General features: G+C 36.7%; 3 protein-coding genes across 3 annotated transcripts in view; 1 reads left to right on the plus strand and 2 right to left on the minus strand.

Annotated features, from left to right (window-relative positions):
- Window positions 1–5,156: 5,156 nt before the first annotated feature.
- On the minus strand, window positions 5,157–5,775 carry LOC119766053 (chaplin-C-like). Its single transcript, XM_038250420.1, has 2 exons — window positions 5,578–5,775; window positions 5,157–5,387 (listed from the first exon to the last, which is right to left on the minus strand). Exons 1-2 carry the CDS (start codon window positions 5,773–5,775, stop codon window positions 5,157–5,159), a joined length of 429 nt encoding a protein of 142 aa, XP_038106348.1.
- A 1,829-nt stretch (window positions 5,776–7,604) lies between these two features.
- Window positions 7,605–10,314, plus strand: LOC6035979 (pre-mRNA-splicing factor 38B). The gene is made up of 4 exons (XM_038256198.1): window positions 7,605–7,967; window positions 8,265–8,405; window positions 8,467–8,834; window positions 8,921–10,314. The coding sequence occupies exons 1-4, from the start codon at window positions 7,946–7,948 to the stop codon at window positions 9,443–9,445; spliced, it is 1,056 nt and encodes a 351-aa protein (XP_038112126.1). The 5' UTR covers window positions 7,605–7,945; the 3' UTR covers window positions 9,446–10,314.
- Window positions 10,315–10,632: 318 nt separating this feature from the next.
- Window positions 10,633–20,799, minus strand: part of LOC6040770 (folylpolyglutamate synthase, mitochondrial) — a 151,416-nt gene continuing 141,249 nt past the window's right edge. The window contains exon 5 of the mRNA XM_038256195.1: window positions 10,633–10,803. The gene's annotated coding sequence lies outside the window, so the exon portion shown is untranslated. The remainder of the gene's footprint in view (window positions 10,804–20,799) is intronic.

Consider the following 20,799-nt stretch of genomic DNA (forward strand, 5'->3'; position numbering starts at 1 on the left):
AGAAAAGTCATTGAAATGTGTCGCTCCGTTACGAGTTTACCCTTTGGAATCATAGCAGCACAAGCGTTATGTTTTGGGCGTTACAGAAACCCAGAATTTTTCTACATTTTATTGTTTTGACAGTTTTAACTAGTGATGAGCTTTGAATTGCCTACAACCAAGGAAGTATTTGTTCCACTAAGTCATTTCCCAAAAAATAATATCTGCGAATGTTAATAAAACTTTGACACTAGGAAAATTCTAGTCTTTTCTGCAATTTCCGCAGAACTGGATACTTTGGATTGGCTGTGGCACACGAGCATGCTGTCGGGGTTTGATCCTTCGTAGAGTTCGATAGCTAAAATGGATTTCGAATTTTCAGATGAGTTCAAATTTCCCACAGAACACTTACAGTCTTACTGTAACGCCAGCAAAATTTGACCAACCTTCAGGGTCTTATTTTCCAAAAGCATACGATGCATTTTAAAAGACATGACGAATAAAATATACGTAAATTACAGTGCTCTTTTTCTGCAGAAAATAAAATCGACGATAAAATCAAAGTTGGGATTAGTCATCTGTTTCAAAAATGACTGCAAATGTTTCTAGTCACGAAATTGAGGGAAGTCAGAGCATCGATGCAGACATTAATGAGAATGATTATCTTAAAATGAAAATTTAAAAAAAAACCAACATGCTCAACATAATAGACATAGTTGTGCCAACAAATGCATGTCTTTGTTGTTCCCTTGTAGACATTCGCAAGAAAAAAAACGGAAAAATTATCAACACCAGCATTTGCCCATAAGTCATGCTAAATTACCACCAAAAGTGATCTGCCACAAGTGGAAGTTTTGGTTTCAATAGATCGCTGAACCGGCACAGGAAATTCCTCCAAAATACCAGCACTTGTTTCTTTATTTCTTTCTAAATGATGATTTGTGGATTTTGGCAATTTGCTCAATTCTGACAACTTACAGACGCACCTTGTCTACTAGATCGCTATGAAAAATATGTAACGCTCTTGATAACGCCACAAACGTCAGTTTTCTCAGAGGCCTACGATAATCAAAAGTGTTGCTGAAGGGGGGATGTACCACGATGTACCGCGTAACGCAACCATAAATGAAATGCCAGTGTTCCCTCTGGGTTACTCTGTGGCTTAGTGCTTCTTGCGGCGCTCGTGGGAATTGACAGCTTCAGAATGAATGTGGTGCGCCAGTAAGAAGATATTGAGAAAGAGTCAAAAGAGGGCTAAACATTGAATATTACGCCCATTTAAAATGCTAGTTTTGATTAAAAAAAAATAAAAATATTTTTTCGAAAAGATCGGAGAATTTCACGAATGTTTCATGTTTTAACATTGAAAATCGAACCATTAGTTGCTTAGATATCGTCAATAGAAAATGGTGGGATTTTTGGTTAATACTGAGAAAACTTCAATTTTCCTGTTTCTTTTAGTTTATGCCGCTGTACCTCAGCAACCAGAGGTCAAATATTCAATGTCTCTTAGATAATTTTATAGAAAATTTTCTGAACTTAAAAAAAAATATTTACAGGAATGGTCACTCATGGTCACTACTTTTAAAAATTGAAAAACTGCAAATATTTCGATAAAATCAAACTTTCGGTAGCTATATCTTGAAAACAGAGCCCTTTATCAAAAAATCTGTAAAGTTCTTTTTGATTGGAAATTCAATTTTACATTGAAAAATTACATCAAATTTGTTTTTGTATAAAATTTTGATTTTTTTTCCAAAAATCACTATTTTTTCAAAAATTTATGACTCGGCGACAGATTTTTGACCATGTTTCTCTATGGCTCAAAAGTTGCGGGTTTTTGTCCCCTATCATATCAAAAAATCTCGAAAATAAAAAAATACATTTTTTGGGTAATTGAGTTTTAGTGAAAAATAAGTTGATTAAAAAATTGGCCATTTTTTTCCATGTACCTATTTCTTCTCAATAGTCCTCAACAATACTTACAACTTTGCCGAAGACACCAATATGATCAGAAAATTCAGTCAAAAGTTACAGCTGTTTGTATATTTACGTACCATTTTTGTATGGACAGCAGCCAAAATTGTATGGAGACTTGTATGGGTGAACCAATGACACAAAATAGCTTATTTGGTCATAGGGAAGGCCCCCACAAAAATAAAAATAAAATATATTTCCGGTTTTGGTAGAGAATTGCTCAAATGCTTTGGTGGATTTTTGACAGTTCGAAATATTTCAAGAAAATTTACCGTGGTTAACCTAAATCAAATTAACAATGCAACTCGAATCTCGCTAAATCGTCGTCAAATCCCGGCTCGGACAAACAGAACTGGTGTTCGCTTCCCTTCGGGATTCGATTGCTTAGGAAGTAAGACACCTTACACGCACGTTATAAATCACTCAGTTTTCGTCAAAACCGAACCTACTCAGAAATGAGTAAAGGGGGCAATTATCAAATTTGAGTAAATTTCACTCAGATCTAAGTGAATATCACTCAGTTTTCGTGGAATTCTGAGTGAAATTTATTCAAATCTGAAAGATGCCCCCTTTACTCATTTCTGAGTAGGTTCGGTTTTGACGAAAACTGAATGATTTTAAACGTTGGTGTAGGAGAGACAATTTGAAAAAAGACTTCTATAAGGCTTTCTAGGCCCAGTGAAAAAAATATAATTCAACTCAAAAATGACGAACTCCTCGTCACAGTGTCCTGATGTAAACAATGATCGAGCTGTAGCTGTCACAGCCCTGCGAAGTATGTTGGCTGACATATCGGGCAGTCAGTCAAATAAACCAGCTAGAAGTCGCTTGACAAAAAAAATTGCTAGAAAGAGATAGGAAACCTGATGCAAACAAACGTCCAGCTGTCATGTAAACATACTTTGAATGTGTTGGTAAATTGGGTCCTAAAATGAAGCTTAGATTGCTGATATTTTTGTTTACAGCGATAAAGCTTATTTTTCTAAGTACAATGACCCTTTGTACGACCACAAAGAGTTTAAAATGGATTTTTAAATCAATTTTGAAAAATTAACCTCGCGGTCCTTCTTGACAGAAAAGCTCCTACTTGACAGCTCGTTCCAAGGGGACCATAGTTGATCCATCGAAAAAATTCTAGAGTAAATTTTCAAAAGGTCCTATGTGCAAAAACCTCAACCTGAGAAATTTGATGTCAAAGTTTTGATGTACATTTTTAATTCCCATTTAAACACGGTTAGGTATTTTTCAATACTAAAAACGCTCAATTGAACCTATACTGATGCTTTTTAAGGGTACTTAACGAGAATCATCAAAAGTCAAGTTTAAACTTATTTCTGAAGCAATTTGTTTCATACGACCTGTGATTGCACATAGGACACGTTTCATAGGACAAATTTTGCACATAGGATTCAATACATTGGATCAAATTCATGCCGCATTGCACATAGGAATTTTCCAAATTAAATTTAAATCTTGATTTAAAAAGAACAACTTTTTTATAATAACTATGTTCGCCCAATCCTCGCGCAACGTGTAGGCAACAGCTGATTGAGAGCATGAAATGTTTCAATGCTTCCAGCGCGCGAGAGAGAAACCGTTAGGAGAACAAATCGACCAATCAGAAAACTCGTCAGCATCTGTCAGATAGGTGCTTGCAAATTAACTTACACGACAATGTAAACAATCTTTGCTTGGGTCCGGATAGGACTCTTCGTATTTTTCTAGTTTTTTTGATGTTTTTTTATGATTGTTTGCCAAAGAAGTGCCAAAAACTTGGTGTAGGCTAATTATTTATCGTTCAGGTAAGTTTTTCTATTAAATTACAGCGGTGGTGGCGGATTGTAACCTGCAATCCGTACATTAAATCATTTTTTTTGTTATTAATTATTACAATATTTTTTACAGAATCTACTGAACTAGTTTTGAGGACTGTTATTATTTATCGGTCAGTGAAAATGCCCGACGGGAATTGACCAGTTTCAGTCGCTATGAATCACTAACTGTGAGAACAAAAAAGGCGATCTCGCTTGCCGGAAAGAGAAGTGCAAGAACGACTATACAAACTGGCGACTTCAGGAGTGTAAACAGAAAATTAGCAAGCAACCACTTGGCTGCCGTTGGTAAGTTTAATTTGATGGACTGCATTATTTTAGTTTTGATGAGGAATTTAGATTTAAGGTGTCGTGAAGGCGGTTTGCTGTGGCATTCCGGACAAGTTGAACCGCACCACGGAGGACGTAGTGACGTTCGATGCGCACTGTTTTCCGCACCTGGTAGAGAAGTTGCCGCTGGACCTGCATGAAATGCCGTTTTCACAGTGCGTCCAGTGGGTGGAGGGCGCCAAGTTGAACCAGTTGAGGAGGGAAGGCATTGGGTACTTGCGGTTATTGCTGTACGACTATGATATCCACTTCCTGCCGCGCAACATCATTCACCAGTTCCGAACGGTGACGGCCGTTACGAGTATAGCGTGGCATCTGCGGCTCAAGCAGTACTATCCGGACCGAGATACAGACAAGTAGATTTTGCAGAAGATTGCCAACGAGTACGAGGTGAAATAAACAGTTCAATGATAGTAGGAAGAGCAGTAGCAGTTCGAGCCATAAGCACTCGTCGTCGTTTTCGTCACAAGAATCACAGCAGTAATGGTGGAAGTAACAGTAAGAGGAACAGGCACCGCTCAAAATACGAGCGGGACAAGAATAAAGACTGGAACGGCACTCGGAGCGCGATTGGGAGAGGGAAAAGGACCGTCACCGCACAAGCACAGTTCTTCTTCGAGTCATCAGGCCTGCCCAAAACGACAAAACAATTGCTATACAATTTTAAACTAAACAAACCAATATAAAAATTAATAAAATAAACACATTTTTGAAAATAATCTTTGTTTTTCTCTCTTTTAATCAAAATAAATGAATCGTATTTGCAATAGTTGTTTGTTTATTTTAACAGGATCTGATGAAAATTATGTTATGAAAAAAATGGTTTGCATTTTCAACTTTGATCAAACCTCCGGTCCTTCAATGCTTTAGGAAAATCGGATCTAGCCCGCAGGGCCAAAAGGTTGGGCACCCCTGGGGTAAATCGTCGATTTCGTCTTTCCCATTCGTCGTCGTCCTCGGATCGGCATCGGTGGTCGTCGACGCCCAAGCCATCATCGAGGAAGTCGTCACCACGTAGGATGTGACCGCGAGCAGCAATTACGAGACTGCGATAAACTGCAATGACGAAGTCGTCGGCGTCGCAATGGAAACGACCATATTGACCGACGGGGACGAGATCAGTACAGCGACGTTGTTCCCGTTGCCGCTGGCGTCCGAAGAGTAACCTCCACCACTACCGCCGATGCCGCCCCTTCCTCCGTTGCCACCGACCTGTCCAACGCCCGCGTCGAAACCTTCCCCGAAGCCCATCAACAGCAGCAGCAGCGTCTCAACGTCGCAGTAATCCGTTTTAACCAGCAACAAAAGTCATGAGCAGCGGCGCCACGTTCGCCAAATCACAAGGTTTTTCTCAATCGGTACTATGTTTCCAAATCACTTCTGTTTTATCAAGTACCGAGATAACAATTTTACATCTTTTCAATTTATTAAAACAAAATGTAAAAAAAGTTGCACCGACCACCACGTCTACGGCCGCTTCTGGGACGTTCTCCTCAATTTCGATCTTGGCCGCGACGGGTGGAACCATCGGAGCTGGAACGCTCACGACGTTGCCGCTGACCTCCTTGTCCTTCGTAACGTTCGAGGTCGATTCCCGCCGGCTACTTGCTCCGCTGTGTGGATGCCGATCCGAGGACGACGACGAGTGGGACAGCATTCGGTGGCGTTCTTCATGGTGGTGCTTCGAGGATTATGAACTCGACGGTTTACCCGACGAAGAACTGTACTTGTTCCGGTGACTGTCCTTTTCCCTCTCCCGATCGTGATCCTAGTGCAGATCCCAGGCTTTATTCTTGTCCCGCTCGTCGTTCTACCGGTGCTTGTCCTTCTTACTACTGCTGCTGCTTCAACCACTTCTGCTGTGATTTTTGTGAGACGACGAAGACGACGAAAAGTGCTTATGGCTAGAACTGCAACTGCTCTTCTTGCCATCCTTTAACGGTTTATCGTCCCACATCAGCTTCCTCATGTCAATCTTCACCTCCTTAACCTGCTTTTCAATGACCACGACAACGACCTTCTTTGGTTCCGGCGTCGCTGGTTCCTTCTCACTAGTAGTAGGTGGCGGCGGCGGAGCCGCATTCAAATTCTTCTTCTCGCTCTTCTTTGTTTGCCCTCGTGCATTTACTTCACCGGCGTGCATTTGCTTCACCTGGTCCGTATAGTACTTTGCTCGTAATGGGCGTCATCAAACCACCTTCACGACACCTAAAACCAAAATTCCTAATTAACTCACAATTAAATCACGCAATTCTCCAAATTAAACTGACCAAAGGCAGCCAAGTGGTTGCTTGCTCAATTAATGTTTACACTCCTGAAGTCCCCAGCTTGGAGGGTCGTCGTTCTTTCGCTTCTCGTTCCGGCCAGCGAGATCGATTCGGTTTTGTTCACGCCGTTGCTGATTTATCCTCAAAACCAGTTCAGCAGATTCCTGAAAAAAAGTTATCATCAAAAAATGTTCAAATTTCAGGTTACAGTCCGCTACCACCGCTGTATTTTAATAGAAAAACTTACCTAAACGCTAAATAATTAGCCTACACCAAGATTTTGGCACTTCTTTGGCAAAAAATTATGAGCAAACATCAAAAAACTAGAAAAATACGAAAAGTCCTATCCGGACCCAAGCAAAGATTGTTTACATTGTCGTGTAAGTTAATTTGCAAGCACCTATCTGACAGATGCTGACGAGTTTTCTGATTGGTCGATTTGTTCTCCTAACGGTTTCTCTCTCGCGCGCTGGAAGCATTGAAACATTTCATGATCTCAATCAGCTGTTGCCTACACGTTGCGCGAGGGTTGGGCGAACATGAAGATTGCAAAATATTTTTATTTTAGGGTTTCATCAAAAAACGACTTATAAATATTTTTAAATTAGCTTAATAAACATGTACATAGGTCATTTTGATATGGGCGTATATGAATCATGATTATTAAATTATATAAATGGAACATAGGTCGATTTGCTACGGTTCTATGTGCACGTTTGACTCGAATGCACATAGGACTCCCAAGTGGTAAACGACCTATATTTATTCTAAGTGAAATTTTTTGAGAGAGGTTTTAGGTTGTTTTGTATTTTATCAATAACTTGAAAAATAAAAGGCTTTTAAGAAATTGGATCAGCGGATAGCGTAGTTTCCGACTTGCAGAATGTCATGCAATAAATAACTCAGTTTGTTTATTTTGTCGCATAGGACCTTTTGAAAATTTACTCTAGAAATGTTGTCTTGTAAATTTTTTTTTTTTTGAGTTAAAATGAAAAAAAAGATCAGAAATGGTTTTTAATCGTGTTTTTTACCGTTGTACATAAAAATTGACACAGGGCTTTAGTACCCAATTTCTTACTAGAAAGCCTTATGCGGAATTTCTTACATTTTTATCCGAATATTAATCATTACTTTCAACATTTTCCACTGTGTAATCTAGTACTACAACGTTCCCCAATTCCCTGGTGGCGAATCACGCTTCGTTTGACAGCCGCTGAAGAAGAAGAGGAAAACGTCTGGAAAAGGAGGAGGAAAAAACTCGTCGTCGGTCTGGTTTTGGCATCGCGGCAAATTTTTTACAGTTTTATCTCAAAATTTCGTCCCAAATTCCGATCGGTTTTAGGGTTTCCGGTTGCGAAACGTGACCACAGGCAGAGGAAGCCGGTGTCCGCAGTGGAATGTTTACTCTAGGGGATTGAAGAGGCTTCTAATTTGAGCAACACATTTTGGAAAGCAAGCGGAGAAAAAAAAAGAAGCGGCTCATTCCGGTAAATCGCCGCCACGCCACAACCCTTGGAGTCTGGGGACGTCTCCCTTCCCTGGGCGGAACAGTGGGGAACCATGGATTCCGAATATTATGACGGTGAGTAATCGTTTGGAATTGCTTTCTTTTAAAAATGTGTTTTTTTTTTCTCGTTCGGGTATTCGGTACAGTGGTCCTCCCAATATAGTCACCCCTAATTTTTTTTTCTTAACACTTATTACAAATACTTATATTATTCAAAAAAAAGAAAAAAAAATTAAATTGAGAATTACAAGTCAGGTTTATTTTTACCAACTGGGCCGTGTAAGGCTGTGCCAGATTTTTTTCAAATTGAAAAATACTTCTTATGTAAATTTATTTGGTTATTTTACTTATAAACATTGCGTATCTCTCCAGACGAACAGCAGCAGCAGCCGAACCACCCACCGAAAAAGTCGGCCAAGCAGAACAACGCGCTGCCGCTATGGGGCAACGAAAGTACAATGAACCTCAACCCGCTGATCCTGGCCAACATCCAGGGATCGAGCTACTTTAAAGGTTAGCTCTTGAAACTCGATCCGTTTTCCACAATCTTAAAGCTCGTTTCTCTCTCCAACAGTGTCCTTGTTCAAGCTGAAAACCTACCACGAGGTGGTGGACGAAATCTACTACCAGGTGAAGCATCTGGAACCGTGGGAGCGCGGCTCGCGCAAAACGTCCGGCCAGACGGGCATGTGCGGCGGGGTTCGCGGCGTGGGAGCGGGTGGTATCGTCTCGACCGCGTTCTGTCTGCTGTACAAGCTGTACACGCTGCGGTTGACGCGCAAGCAGGTCAACGGGCTGCTCACGCACACCGACTCGCCGTACATCCGGGCGCTCGGGTTCATGTATTTGCGGTACACGCAGCCGCCGGCCGACCTGTACGACTGGTACGAGGAGTACCTGCTGGACGAGGAGGAGATCGACGTGAAGGCGGGCGGCGGCCAGGTAGGTACTTGAACATGGAGAAATGCTGAGTTGGTTGAAGTTGGTGGGGAGATTTAATGGTCTTCTTTTCGTTACTCATTTTCCAGAGCATCACGATCGGGTTGATGTGCCGGCAGTTCCTGACTAAGTTGGACTGGTTCTCGACGCTGTTTCCGCGCATTCCCGTCCCGATTCAGAAGCAAATTCAGCAAAAGCTGGAGCAGTTTGCGACTGAGAATAACGTCTCGTTTGCCGAGGCTGCGAACCCCAACGAGCGGTACAGCAAAGCTGGCGCTGGGCGATACGAACGGCCGGGGGCGGCGTCCTCGCGAGGGGATGATTATGGGGAATCGAGCAGGGGTTCGGCACCGCCGCCACCGAAGCGCTCCGAATACTCTGGCCACTGCGATCGGGGGGAACCGCCGGCGGCGGGAAGGTCGGGAAGGTATGATCGCGACGAGGAGAGTTGGCGATCGAGGGCGGATCGGGACCGGGCGGACCGGGATCGACGGGAGAGGGATTACGATCGCGGCAGGGACGATAGACGGAGATCGCGGTCGAGGGATCGCGACAGGTATCGGGGAGGGCGGGATTACGATCGAGATCGGGATCGTGACCGTAAGTACCGTTAGCGTAGGTTTGCTTAGGACAAAACGTTTGTGCACTTGAACGAGCGAAGCGCACCGATAGAAGAGAGAGAAGTTTATCAAATTATAACTTATTTCAAATTTGAAACGCGATTCGGGACGGAGAAACGTAAAATACTTAAAAAAACTCATACTTTTAGTGAAAAAATTTAGAAAATTAGGGGAAAAAACCTTCAATTTGACATTGGTTTGCAAACGCTCAAAAAGGACAACTAACCTTCATCGGATTAAAACATTGTTTCAGAAGAATCTGCTTCGCAGATTTCGTCTCACTTTTTCAACACGACAAAATGCTGAAAACCGAGTACCTTCACGCAGGCGAATAGCACAGCAACTTCATTACGGGATACAGATTATTCATTTCTTACAACTCACACACTTTATCTTTTCAATTATTTCACCTTTTTCACCCACCTCAATAGTCTTACAAACACACACAAACTCATCACATTTACCTCAATACAACTTACAAGCATAAACACAATAGAAACGGGACGGGTTGGCGAATATCCGCGCCGGAAGTGCTTCTTCAATCCTCGTTAAAAATCATCACAAAGAGACATGGCGGGAAGGGACAACGCAAGCTAATTATTTTGCTGTTGGTAGGTTTTACGATTGCAGTTGTTCAACGTTACTTCAACGGAACGGGTAGAGAGAAGAAATCAAAAGTTGTCCCTGTCCGGCAAGAAGCGCATTTCGGTCTGAATCGTCGACCCAAATTATCACTACTACAAATAGCACCTAATTTCATTATCATTTCACAAACTACACATTTTTCACAAATAAAACCAATAGAGAGAAAGTTGCATCGCGAACGCAGCTGACACACAAACCACACAATCTACAAAACGAGAGAGAAAGCATAAGTAAAATAACCACGAAGAGATTCTACCTCAAACGATAGACTTAGACTGCGACGCAAAACAGTGCTGCTGAGCGAATGCGTGCGTGCTGTCCAATGTTTTGTGTGAGCCTTCTAGAAAACATAAATTCTTACAGAAAATAAACTCACAACCCACTTTTTTTTGAAAAGCAGCAAAAAGACGCGAAAATAAAACCTAGATCGGCTAGTTCTAGAGTGTAAGGTAAAAACTTAAAACAAAGTGCACCTCCGCGAATTTAGCGTTAGGTTAGCGAATGCATCAATTGGTAGCAGCAGCAGCAGAAGGTTGACTAATGATTAAGAATGGTCGTGTTTTTTAAGTTTCTTTGACGATCGTCTCTTTCAGGTGAGGACGAGTGCGAATGTGCGGTTATAATACGTAGTAATATTCGAACGCGAAGCACACAAAAAACACTCACCCACAACTACCTATTGTAAGAGCATTGTATCGGCGGAAGAACTGAAAGAAAATGATAAAAAAGAAAAATAAAGAGCTGAGCGAGCGATGTTTCAAAGAAATGGGGCAGAAATTGTTATTTTATCCGAAAAATTTCCTTGAAATCTAGATTAAATTTTCAAAAGGTTATATATATTTTGAAAATTGAATCTAGAAATCAAGCAAAACAATGCCAAAGGTCCGTTGTGGGTTTGTAAACAAAGAGTGTGTCCTGCTCACGCTAGAGGGTGTTTACATCTGGCATGAAAGGGATACACTCTTTGTTTACAAACCCACAACGGCCCTTTGGCATTGTTTTGCTAGAAATATCAAAGTCATACTGGTGATTTCATCATTAATCCTCTCACGCTCTTGACTATGCCCGATTAATACTCATTTTTATGTTTAAAACGAAATTTCTGTTTTACCATTTTTCAACTTGCATTGGTTTTCATAGACTGATTTCTGGCAATCATTAAAATTTAGTTTATGCGACAAGTTGCAAAAAGAAAAAAAAAATTTGGAGTCTGCGATCAGCAGAGAAGCGAATCAGACGTGCGTCCCTCACAAACCAAAAAAGTGCTAAAAAGTGCAAAAAATGCCTCACGGCAAGAAAAAGAGGCGGTCCTCACCAGCAGGATCGGCAGATTTGAAGAAGCTAAAGAATGCCGAAGCGCTACCTGCAAAGCCAGGCAGTTTGAGCAAGGACGCTCAAAATTCGTCTGGAAACCAGTTCGCTACCCTCCCTGTGGACGTGAGCGAGAAGGAAGAATTTGAACGACGGGAAAAGTTGCCACCCATTTTTGTGAAAACATCGTCATCGGATTCGGTGCGAAAGTGGCTGACCGGATTTATCAAATCTGGTGCTTTACGAGCTTCCATTCGCTTGTGTGCTGATGGACTCAAAATTCTGCTACCTACCAGAAAGGATTACAACTACGTACGGGATTTCCTGAACAACACCAAGATTGAATACTACAGCCATGACGATCCAGGTAAACGCCCATGAAACAGGTCCTCCGAGGCCTGTACGACATGGATGTGAATGTGCTGAAAGAAGAGCTCAAAACTCTTAAGTTGAACGTGATCGAAGTCTTCAAGATGACGAGACACAACAAGGACATCAAGTATCGTGATCAACTGTACCTGGTTCATCTCGAGAAAGGTTCGACATCGCCGTCTGAGTAGAAAGCAGTTCGGGCAATTTTCAACATCATCGTGACTTGGGAACGTTATCGTCCAGTGCACCGTGGCGTGACACAATGTTCGAATTGCTTGCAGTTTGGACATGGTGGAACAGGGCCGTAGCCAGGATTTTTGTTCGGGGGGGGCTTGGGTGCAAAAATTCAAGGAGTATAAAAATCAGCAAATCATTTATACCATCACTTGGTTTGTGGTATAATTATTGAGATGAATTGTAAAATTTTAATGTAATGTATGCAAAAAAGTTTTCGAAAATTTTCATATTAAGTTATCAATGTAGGGGAAGGTGGGGCAAGACGACCATATGGGGCAAGAGGAACAATTGCTCGTACGGCAGTAATGTTTACAATTTTGATTATTTCCAGTATGAGGAATTGTTGCTAGCAATGCAATTAGCTGATTCTACTACCACATAACCGCCAAAACGACGTAAACGCCACGGGGCATGAGATTTAGTGATGTTTTTTCAAAACCTTTGTTTTCTTATAATATTTAGAAAGTGCAAAATAAGGCTTAGGATTCGTTTTAAAGCTCATTTTATCAAAATGCTATTTTTCCTAGATCAGTAGTGTCCCTACCAATGACATGCACCTATCACGAAGTATGATTTAACTTTTGGTTATTTTTGTTGAGAGCTTTTTAAAAATCTTGTTCAGGTGGGGCAAGTGTACCATATGGATTTTTAGTATGGAAAAAAATGCGAATTGCTGCAACAACATATTTTATTGGGAAATAAATACTTGATAGTACTTAAAAATTGATAAACAATTGTTAATAAAAAAATGTCCATACAAAATAAAGTGATATTATGAAAATTTACTATGTATCATCTAAGTAATATTTTTTTCGTAAAAACGATAAAATTCTAAGTAAAATATTAATATTTTATCTAAAAATGGAAGAAACCTTTCAAATACATTCTAATCTGATGTATCTAAGTGATTACAGTTCAATTGTTAGCAAATTAACATGTTTTTTCATGCATTGTTCCTCTTGCCCCAACGGGTTGTTCGTCTTGCCCCACTAGCTGAGTAGAACGTAGGGGAGAGTGGGGAGACTTGATCCCCTTTTTTTGTATCGCACATAACTCTGTCAATTTCTCACAAAACTATAAACTTTTTGCATGAGTTGAAAGCTTAAACATTCATCTATGTTTGGCTTATGAGGGTATTTCATCAGATTAACTCTTCGAATCATGCCAAGCGTTTTAAAAAAATATTTTAAACGAGCATTTTAAAAATGTTAGGGGTAACATGATCCCCCTTTCAACATTCTGAAGAAATCTTAAGCAAAATGTTTCTTATTCACCCAAACTTTTAATTCTCTATAAGTTACAGCAATTTCACATAAAACCTGTACGTTTGTGTTCAAAATATAAAAAGTTTAGTATGTAAAATATTTAAAAACTTAAAATATTATTTTTTCGACCAAAATTAAGCATGTTAACAAAAGCTGGAAATTTTTGTTTAAAATTTTTTTGAAAAAAGGTACAAACTGCAGTAAGTTATGTACAACTATACTAAAGGAAACCATGTATGAAAACCCAGCCCAATTATTTAATCTTGAGGCAGATTCAAGTGACTGTAAAATGCAGGGATCAAGTCTCCCTAAACTCACTTTTTCAAACAATTGATTGTAAAAATAGTATGACGATAAATTTAACATCAAATGCGTAAGGGTTTTGGAGTTGATAAGTTTATCAAACAATTCATGTATGAAAAATATTTTTTGAATAATTTTTGAGTGTTTACTATACATATCAAAACAAAGAAAAAAGATCTCTTGGAAGTTTTTGCAGCTCGTTTCAGAAAAATGTGTGTAACTCAATCTAAACATTTTTTAATTTTTTTCTGTGTTTTCTACAATGAGTTATAGTTAATTTCGCACAACTTTCTAGAACAAAGCTAATTGTTTTACCCACATGCTGACGAGATACAGGCTTGGGATCAAGTGTCCCCGGGGATCAAGTCTCCCCACTCTCCCCTACGGAAAATCAAAAATTTTAAAATCAATTTTTTACATTAAAAAACTGGATTTTTTAAAAACTGTTTCTTACAAAGTCTTAGTCAAGACCTAGAAAAAGATGATTATAATAAAATCCGACAGATTTTTAACTTTTTAATGGGTTATAACGAGCATTTCCTTAGCTTGATACACTTGCCCCACTTTCCCCTATTTATTGAAGAAACTCGTTCGTCATTTTTTTCTTTATTTTAACAGCTAGTTTGTATCAAAGGAGTAGAGACAGTGTTTTTTTTTAACATTTTCTTGAATTGTTTAGTTGTAATCCAATTTCGTGATAAACGTCGCTAAATTTAAAATATACTTAACTTGAATCAAATTTTTGAAAGCATAAATTTTTTTTTAATGGAAATATCGATTTATCTAACCATAAGTATTATGTTTTCTGTATTTTATACTGAGAGAAATTTTAAACCGTCTGGATTTACATTTTCAGCTGTGTGATAATTGTGATGGTTTATCTAACATTTTTCATTTTTTCTAGCACAACATAAAACTCATAACTGGAATATTTGTTTTTCTTAAAATTTTATAAACAAACTTAAACAATGTTTTCTTTTAATTGTTCTAAGCTATTGAAGCCATTGCATATTTTGCGAAGCTCCTGGTGCTCTCAAAAATAAATAATTTTAATGAAATACAAAAAAAATATAATCGTTGAAATTTCAGCTTCTAAAGTGTCTCCATGGCAACAAAAAAAAAATTACGTCGAATCTCAAGTTTACATCAACTGAGTTTACATGTGATTCATTTTTTCCGTGTCGAGTAAATTCACATTTTTTTCTGTGTAGGCCTATAATAAATATATATTTGAAGAAAAAAAATCAGTGCCTGTGTTTAATTTTAATGTGTTAAAAAATTTAGATAAAATGTATTAAATCAATTTTTAACGCCAAAATATTCACTGGAAGAGTTGTTAATAATGCATATGTAACCATTTTTAAATGCATATGTAACCGTTAAAATTTTCCTCGATTGCATCAAACATTAAAACGAATCATGTTTAACTTTAATATTCCGACTAAACGCCATTTTCAAATTCATTACTCATTGTATTCTGAAAATTGGTCCAGAATTTGAGCAAAAATAAAATTTTAAAACATGACAAAAAAAAATTAATCAGATCTCAATTCTAAAGATAATTTTTTAATAAAATTTTAATCTATATACATGTTTAATAATTTAGGATTGTAACCATTTATTAAAATCGATGTTTGTTCAAGCAATATCTTGACTCTAGGAACAAAATCCTGCACGTTTTATGGTTTAGAAATTTTATATTTACGAAACGTTGCTAAATTAAAAATAAAGAAAACTTTATGTAAGAATTCATAAATTGATTAGTTTTATCCTGTAAATCTAATCTTAGTCTGCACTTGAATTCAAACATACCAATATTCGAAGCATCAAAAAAATAAGATTATTAAAACATAATTTATTGAAATGATTGAAAATTATTTTTTGAATATCTTTATTTAAAAATGATAAAAAATGTTTTTTTTAGTTGTAATTATTTTAAATTTTTTTATGTATTTGATTTTTTTCATTTTTGGAATTTCTGATTTTTTTGAAATTATCATGTATTATGTATTATTATCTTAAATTTTAGTTTTAAAAGTAAAGAATACTTTATGTAAGAATTCTTAAATCAATTACATTTTTCCTGTAAATCAAATCTTAGTCTGAATTTTGCTACAAGAACTATATTTTACTTTCAAACGAAAATTTTAAAAAATGTCCTGTAGTACGGAGACTCTTAAAACTCCATACAAAAAAATCTCAAGGAACGGTCAAGAAAAGGTTTACGAAAAGACTTCTCTTAAGCGGTACGCAGCTGAAAAGGAACAGAAACAAAAGCGTCGTTTGATATTTCTTCGGGAGCAATATGTGTTGATGAGATTTTGATTTGTTTATTTAGATGCGACTGAAAATAACGTTTGAAAATAATGTATTCGCTTAAATAATATTGAAGAATTGCCTCATGAAGCTGACTATCAAAACGCCGAATCTTAAAATGCTGAAATAAGGAAAAGCCATTACAAAAATCACTTAATTTTCTGGTAAATATAAATTAATTTAGGAATACTAGAATTCAAACATAAAAATATTTAAAGCATCCAAAAATTAAGATTGAAAAACATAATTTATTGGATTTTGAATAACTTAATTTTAAAATGATATTTTTTTTTAGTTTAGGATTTCTTAAGTATCAATTATTTTATTAATTTTTCAGTTTTAGATTTTTTAATTTTTGGAATTTCAGATTTTTTGATATTATTCTGTTGAATTGTTATCTTAATTTGTTTATGTTTTTATTATTTTTATTTTTGATTTCTGGCATTTCTTTGTCTCATACCAAAAAAATTTAAATCAAAAATTACGAAAATTTTGAAATTTGAAAGTGTAAAATTTTAAAATCTTCAATTAGCCGTTGCGAATATTATTCTGAAGTTTATGTCACTAAACTCTGACCAAAGTTGAGAGGGTTACAAATCAAAACTACAAGCTATGGTTTTATTATTTTAAAAGTGTTCAAAACACACTTTTAATCAGTACAGTTGTTTTGCATCATTAGTTTTCAAAATATCTAGCTGATGGCGAAATCCTTTTTTCGTGAGAAAAAACTTTCCGCGGTTCCGCGACATGTTACAAAAATTCTAAATAATTTTAAACGAGCCCAAACATGTCGTATATGATTATCAAAGCAGGAAAAACATTTCAAATTTGTTTTCCGGACCGACTTGGTCGCTGGTCCTAAAAAGACTTAATCGAAATAAGTTATTTCCATTAAAATTGTGAAGCTATTTTTTTTTTAAATATTGTATTTGCTCTCTGTTTTTTGGTCCATTTTGAAAAGGTGGCAACATAAACTTTGGAAAATATTTACAATTGATATTCAGAAATAAGAAATTATAAAAAGATAATAAAGAAATTTTAAAATTTTCAAAATGCAAATTCTAATCTGTAAAATCCAAAAAAAAAGAAATTAAATAGTTTAAAAATGAATTATTGATCAGAAATTATATAATTTGAAAATGATGTTTAATTAATTTAATTTCAGAGTTTTTGAATCCAAGCTTAAATTTTTTTAACGTTTTGAATATTTTTATCATTTTATTTCTTCCTTTAAAAATCGCAAGCTCATGCACAAAGTGAAAATTAGTTGATAATAAGTATTCACTTAGTTGATCTTCCGATTTTTGATATATTAAATAAAAATTGGAGATTGGTCACGGTGGAAACTAAAAAATGTGACCAAAAGAAAGCATTTTGGACGAGTGGTTTCGGAAAAAAGGTTTACAAAAAAGTAATAAAAAAATACACACAGATATTTCTCAAGCATTTTTCTCTAAGGTCTTAGATATGTAACTAACCATATTCTTAAAACCAAAACGATAAAATTAGAATTGTATTTCTGATAATAGTCAAAATTCACTCAAATGTTTTTCATATTAAATGCTTTCGTTTTTGAAAACAAAATCTAAATATTTTTGAGAAATTATGATAAATTTTGAAAAATGTAAAGAAAAAACATGTATTAACAGTTTAAAGGTTTTCATGCAAATAAAGGAGGGCTATTAATTTTACAATCCAAATTCGACTAGCCGAAGCCTCGATTATCCGAAGTTCGAAGGACTTCGGATAACCGAATCAGGAACAAATGAAATCGGCATGTTTTATTTGCTTGTTTTTAACATCAAATTCGGCATCTGTTTTTTTAATGGTCCAATACACCAAGTTTTTGCTTTTTGAGTGTTTTTTAATACCCCTGACGGTTTCAAAAGCACCCAAAAAGCAAAAACTGGAAATTTGGTTTATTAGACCTATAAAAAAACACCAGAAATATTTCTTGACCTCCATTTTGACCGCCACATTGAATCCAAAAATTCTAAATTATTTTATGGTTCTTCAGGGTCATACTTAAGTTCTACAATCAAAAATAAGACAACAAGATCTAAGGATTTTTGCTGTCCCTATTCAGACTGTAGTTCCGATTCGCCCCAGATGACGGTAATTATTTCTATGTAGCCCCTTAGAGCAGTCCGCTAGGAAATTGCTATTTTCGAAGGTTAATAACTTTTTAGCAAAAAACCCAAAAAAATAAGGTGTCTTCGGGAAAGTTTTTCCAAATTTAAGAAGATATTAGTTCTGAAAATTGATAAGAACTGGATAGTTATTGCGCCTTCCATTGGTCAAAAACTGAAACAGTTGCCTTTCTCCATACAATTTGACGATTTTGCCCAAACTTGGTGGTCAGTGGTCAGAAAAAGCTCAAATTTTGGAACTTAGGCTAGTGATGCGTAAATCTTTGATTTCAGGGGATATCCCCAAGTAAGCCCAGATTTGGACCATCCTAACCAATGTAATGCTAAAACTACAAGATAAATGAGATGTTACTGAATGGAACAATGTTCAAATCTGCAGCTCAATTTTTAAATATCCAAATTTTGGATCCATAATCTACAAAAACTGAGCCAGGCAATGGACAGGCAAATTACTTAGTTTGATCAATCAATTCTTGATTCTCTATCTTACAAATTATTTCTGGGAAGAGAACACACAATCATTGATTTAAGATTTTTTTAAGGTAGTTCAATTTTAAAAAAAATTGGAAAAAATTTCGGGGGGGGCTGCAGCCCGGAAGCCCCCCCCCCTGGCTACGGGCCTGTGGTGGAAGGAACTGTTTCATCAAGAGTCGTTGTGTAACCTGCGGAGGTGAGCACAAAACTCAAGCTTGCAACACAATCAACGAGAACATCGAAGCGAAATGCTTCAATTGCGGCGGCGACCATTCTACCAAGAATCGAAGCTGCCCAAAACGTGCTGAGTTTGTGAAAATTCGGCAGCAAGCGACGACGAGGCACCAACCAAATCGTCGCAAAACACCACCAGCATTCACGGACGTGGATTTTCCTGCTTTGGCGTCACCTGGAGCGGGATCTGTTCGAGTGGTTCCAAATCTGCAGCCACCTCCTGGCTTCAGTCAGCAACCGAGGGAAAACCAACCAACATCAACGGATGAAGGCAGCAGTGACATGTTTTCACCACAAGAACTTCTGAACCTTTTCATCGAGATGACAACAACACTGCGTGGTTGCAAAACTCGTGCGGAACAAGTAAGAACGCTTGGAGGATTTATCTTAAAATACAGTTCGTAGTTTACTCGTTCTAATGATTTTGAATATTTCAATGAATTTGCTTTTTTAGTTTTAAGTTAGGATTCGTTGCTAAAGTATTTTTTTTTACCCAAATGTATTCGATTCAATGCAAAAATGTAAAACAATTTGAAGTAAATAAATGAATGTGAACAGTTAATAAGAAAACGAAAAATATAACAAAGATGAAGAGCATGTAGCCATACCACTTAAAATGTAAATGAAATGTAATTATTATAAGAAAGTTCAATAAAGACATATTTAATTTCAAAAATTTCCTATTCCAACTGAGCAACTCTCTACGAAATCGGCCGATTTCGACCATTTTTATTTTTTGTATTTTTTTATTTGACTCAAACTTTGTGGGGGCCTTCCCTGTGACCAAATAAGCTATTTTGTGTCATTGGTTCACCCATACAAGTCTCCATACCATTTTGGCTGCTGTCCATACAAAAATGGTATGTTAATATTCAAACAGCTGTAACTTTTGAGTGAATTTTCTGATCAATTTGGTGTCTTCGGCAAAGTTGTAGGTATTGTTGAGGACAATTGAGAAAAAATAGGTACACGGAAAAAAAATTTGCAGATTTTTTTATCAACTTTTTTTTGACTAAAACTCAATTTCCCAAAATACGTATTTTTTGATTTTCGAGATTTTTTGATATGTTTTAGGGGACTAAAATCCGCAACTTTTGAGCTATCGAGAAACATGGTCAAAAAATCTGCCGCCAAGTTATGAATTTTTGAAAAATAGTGAAAAAAAATTTTTTTGTAAAAAAATCCAAATTTCATGCAAAAACAAATTTGAAGTTATTTTTTAATGCAAAATTGAATTTGCAATCGAAAACTACTCTCCAATTTTTTTTGATAAAGGGCTTCGTTTTCAAGATATAGCCACCGAAAGTTTGATTTTAGCAAAATATGTGCAGTTTTTCGATTTAAAAAAAAAAAACGACCATGAGCGACCATTTCTAAAAATATTTTTTTTTAAAAGTTCAGAAAATTTCCTATAAAATTGTCTAAGAGACATTGAAGATTGGACCTCGGGTTGCTGAGATACAGCCGCTTTAAGAAAAAGAAACACGAAAATTGAAGTTTTCTAAGTCTCACCAAAACAACCCACCATTTTCTAATGACGATATCTCAGCAACTAATGGTCCGATTTTCAATGTTAAAATATGAAACATTCGTGAAATTTTCTGATCTTTTCAAAAAAAATATTTTGAATAATCATAAATAAATCAAGACTGACATTTTAAATGGGCGTAATATTCATTGTTTGGCCCTTTTAAAATGTTAGTCTTGATTTATTTATTTTCAAAATATTTTTTTCGAAAAGATCGGAAAATTTTACGAATGTTTCATGTATTAACATTGAAAATCGGACCATTAGTTGCTGAGATATCGACATTAGAAAATGGTGGGTTGTTTTGGTGAGACTTAGAAAACTTCAATTTTCGTGTTTCTTTTTCTTAAAGCGGCTGTATCTCAGCAACCCGAGGTCCAATCTTCAATGTCTCTTAGACAATTTTATAGGAAATTTTCTGAACTTTTAAAAAAAAATATTTTTAGAAATGGTCGCTCATGGTCATTTTTTTTTAAATCGAAAAACTGCACATATTTAGCTAAAATCAAACTT

The sequence above is a fragment of the Culex quinquefasciatus genome, chromosome 2 (assembly GCF_015732765.1).
Source record: "Culex quinquefasciatus strain JHB chromosome 2, VPISU_Cqui_1.0_pri_paternal, whole genome shotgun sequence".
NCBI classification, from domain to species: Eukaryota; Metazoa; Arthropoda; class Insecta; order Diptera; family Culicidae; genus Culex; species Culex quinquefasciatus.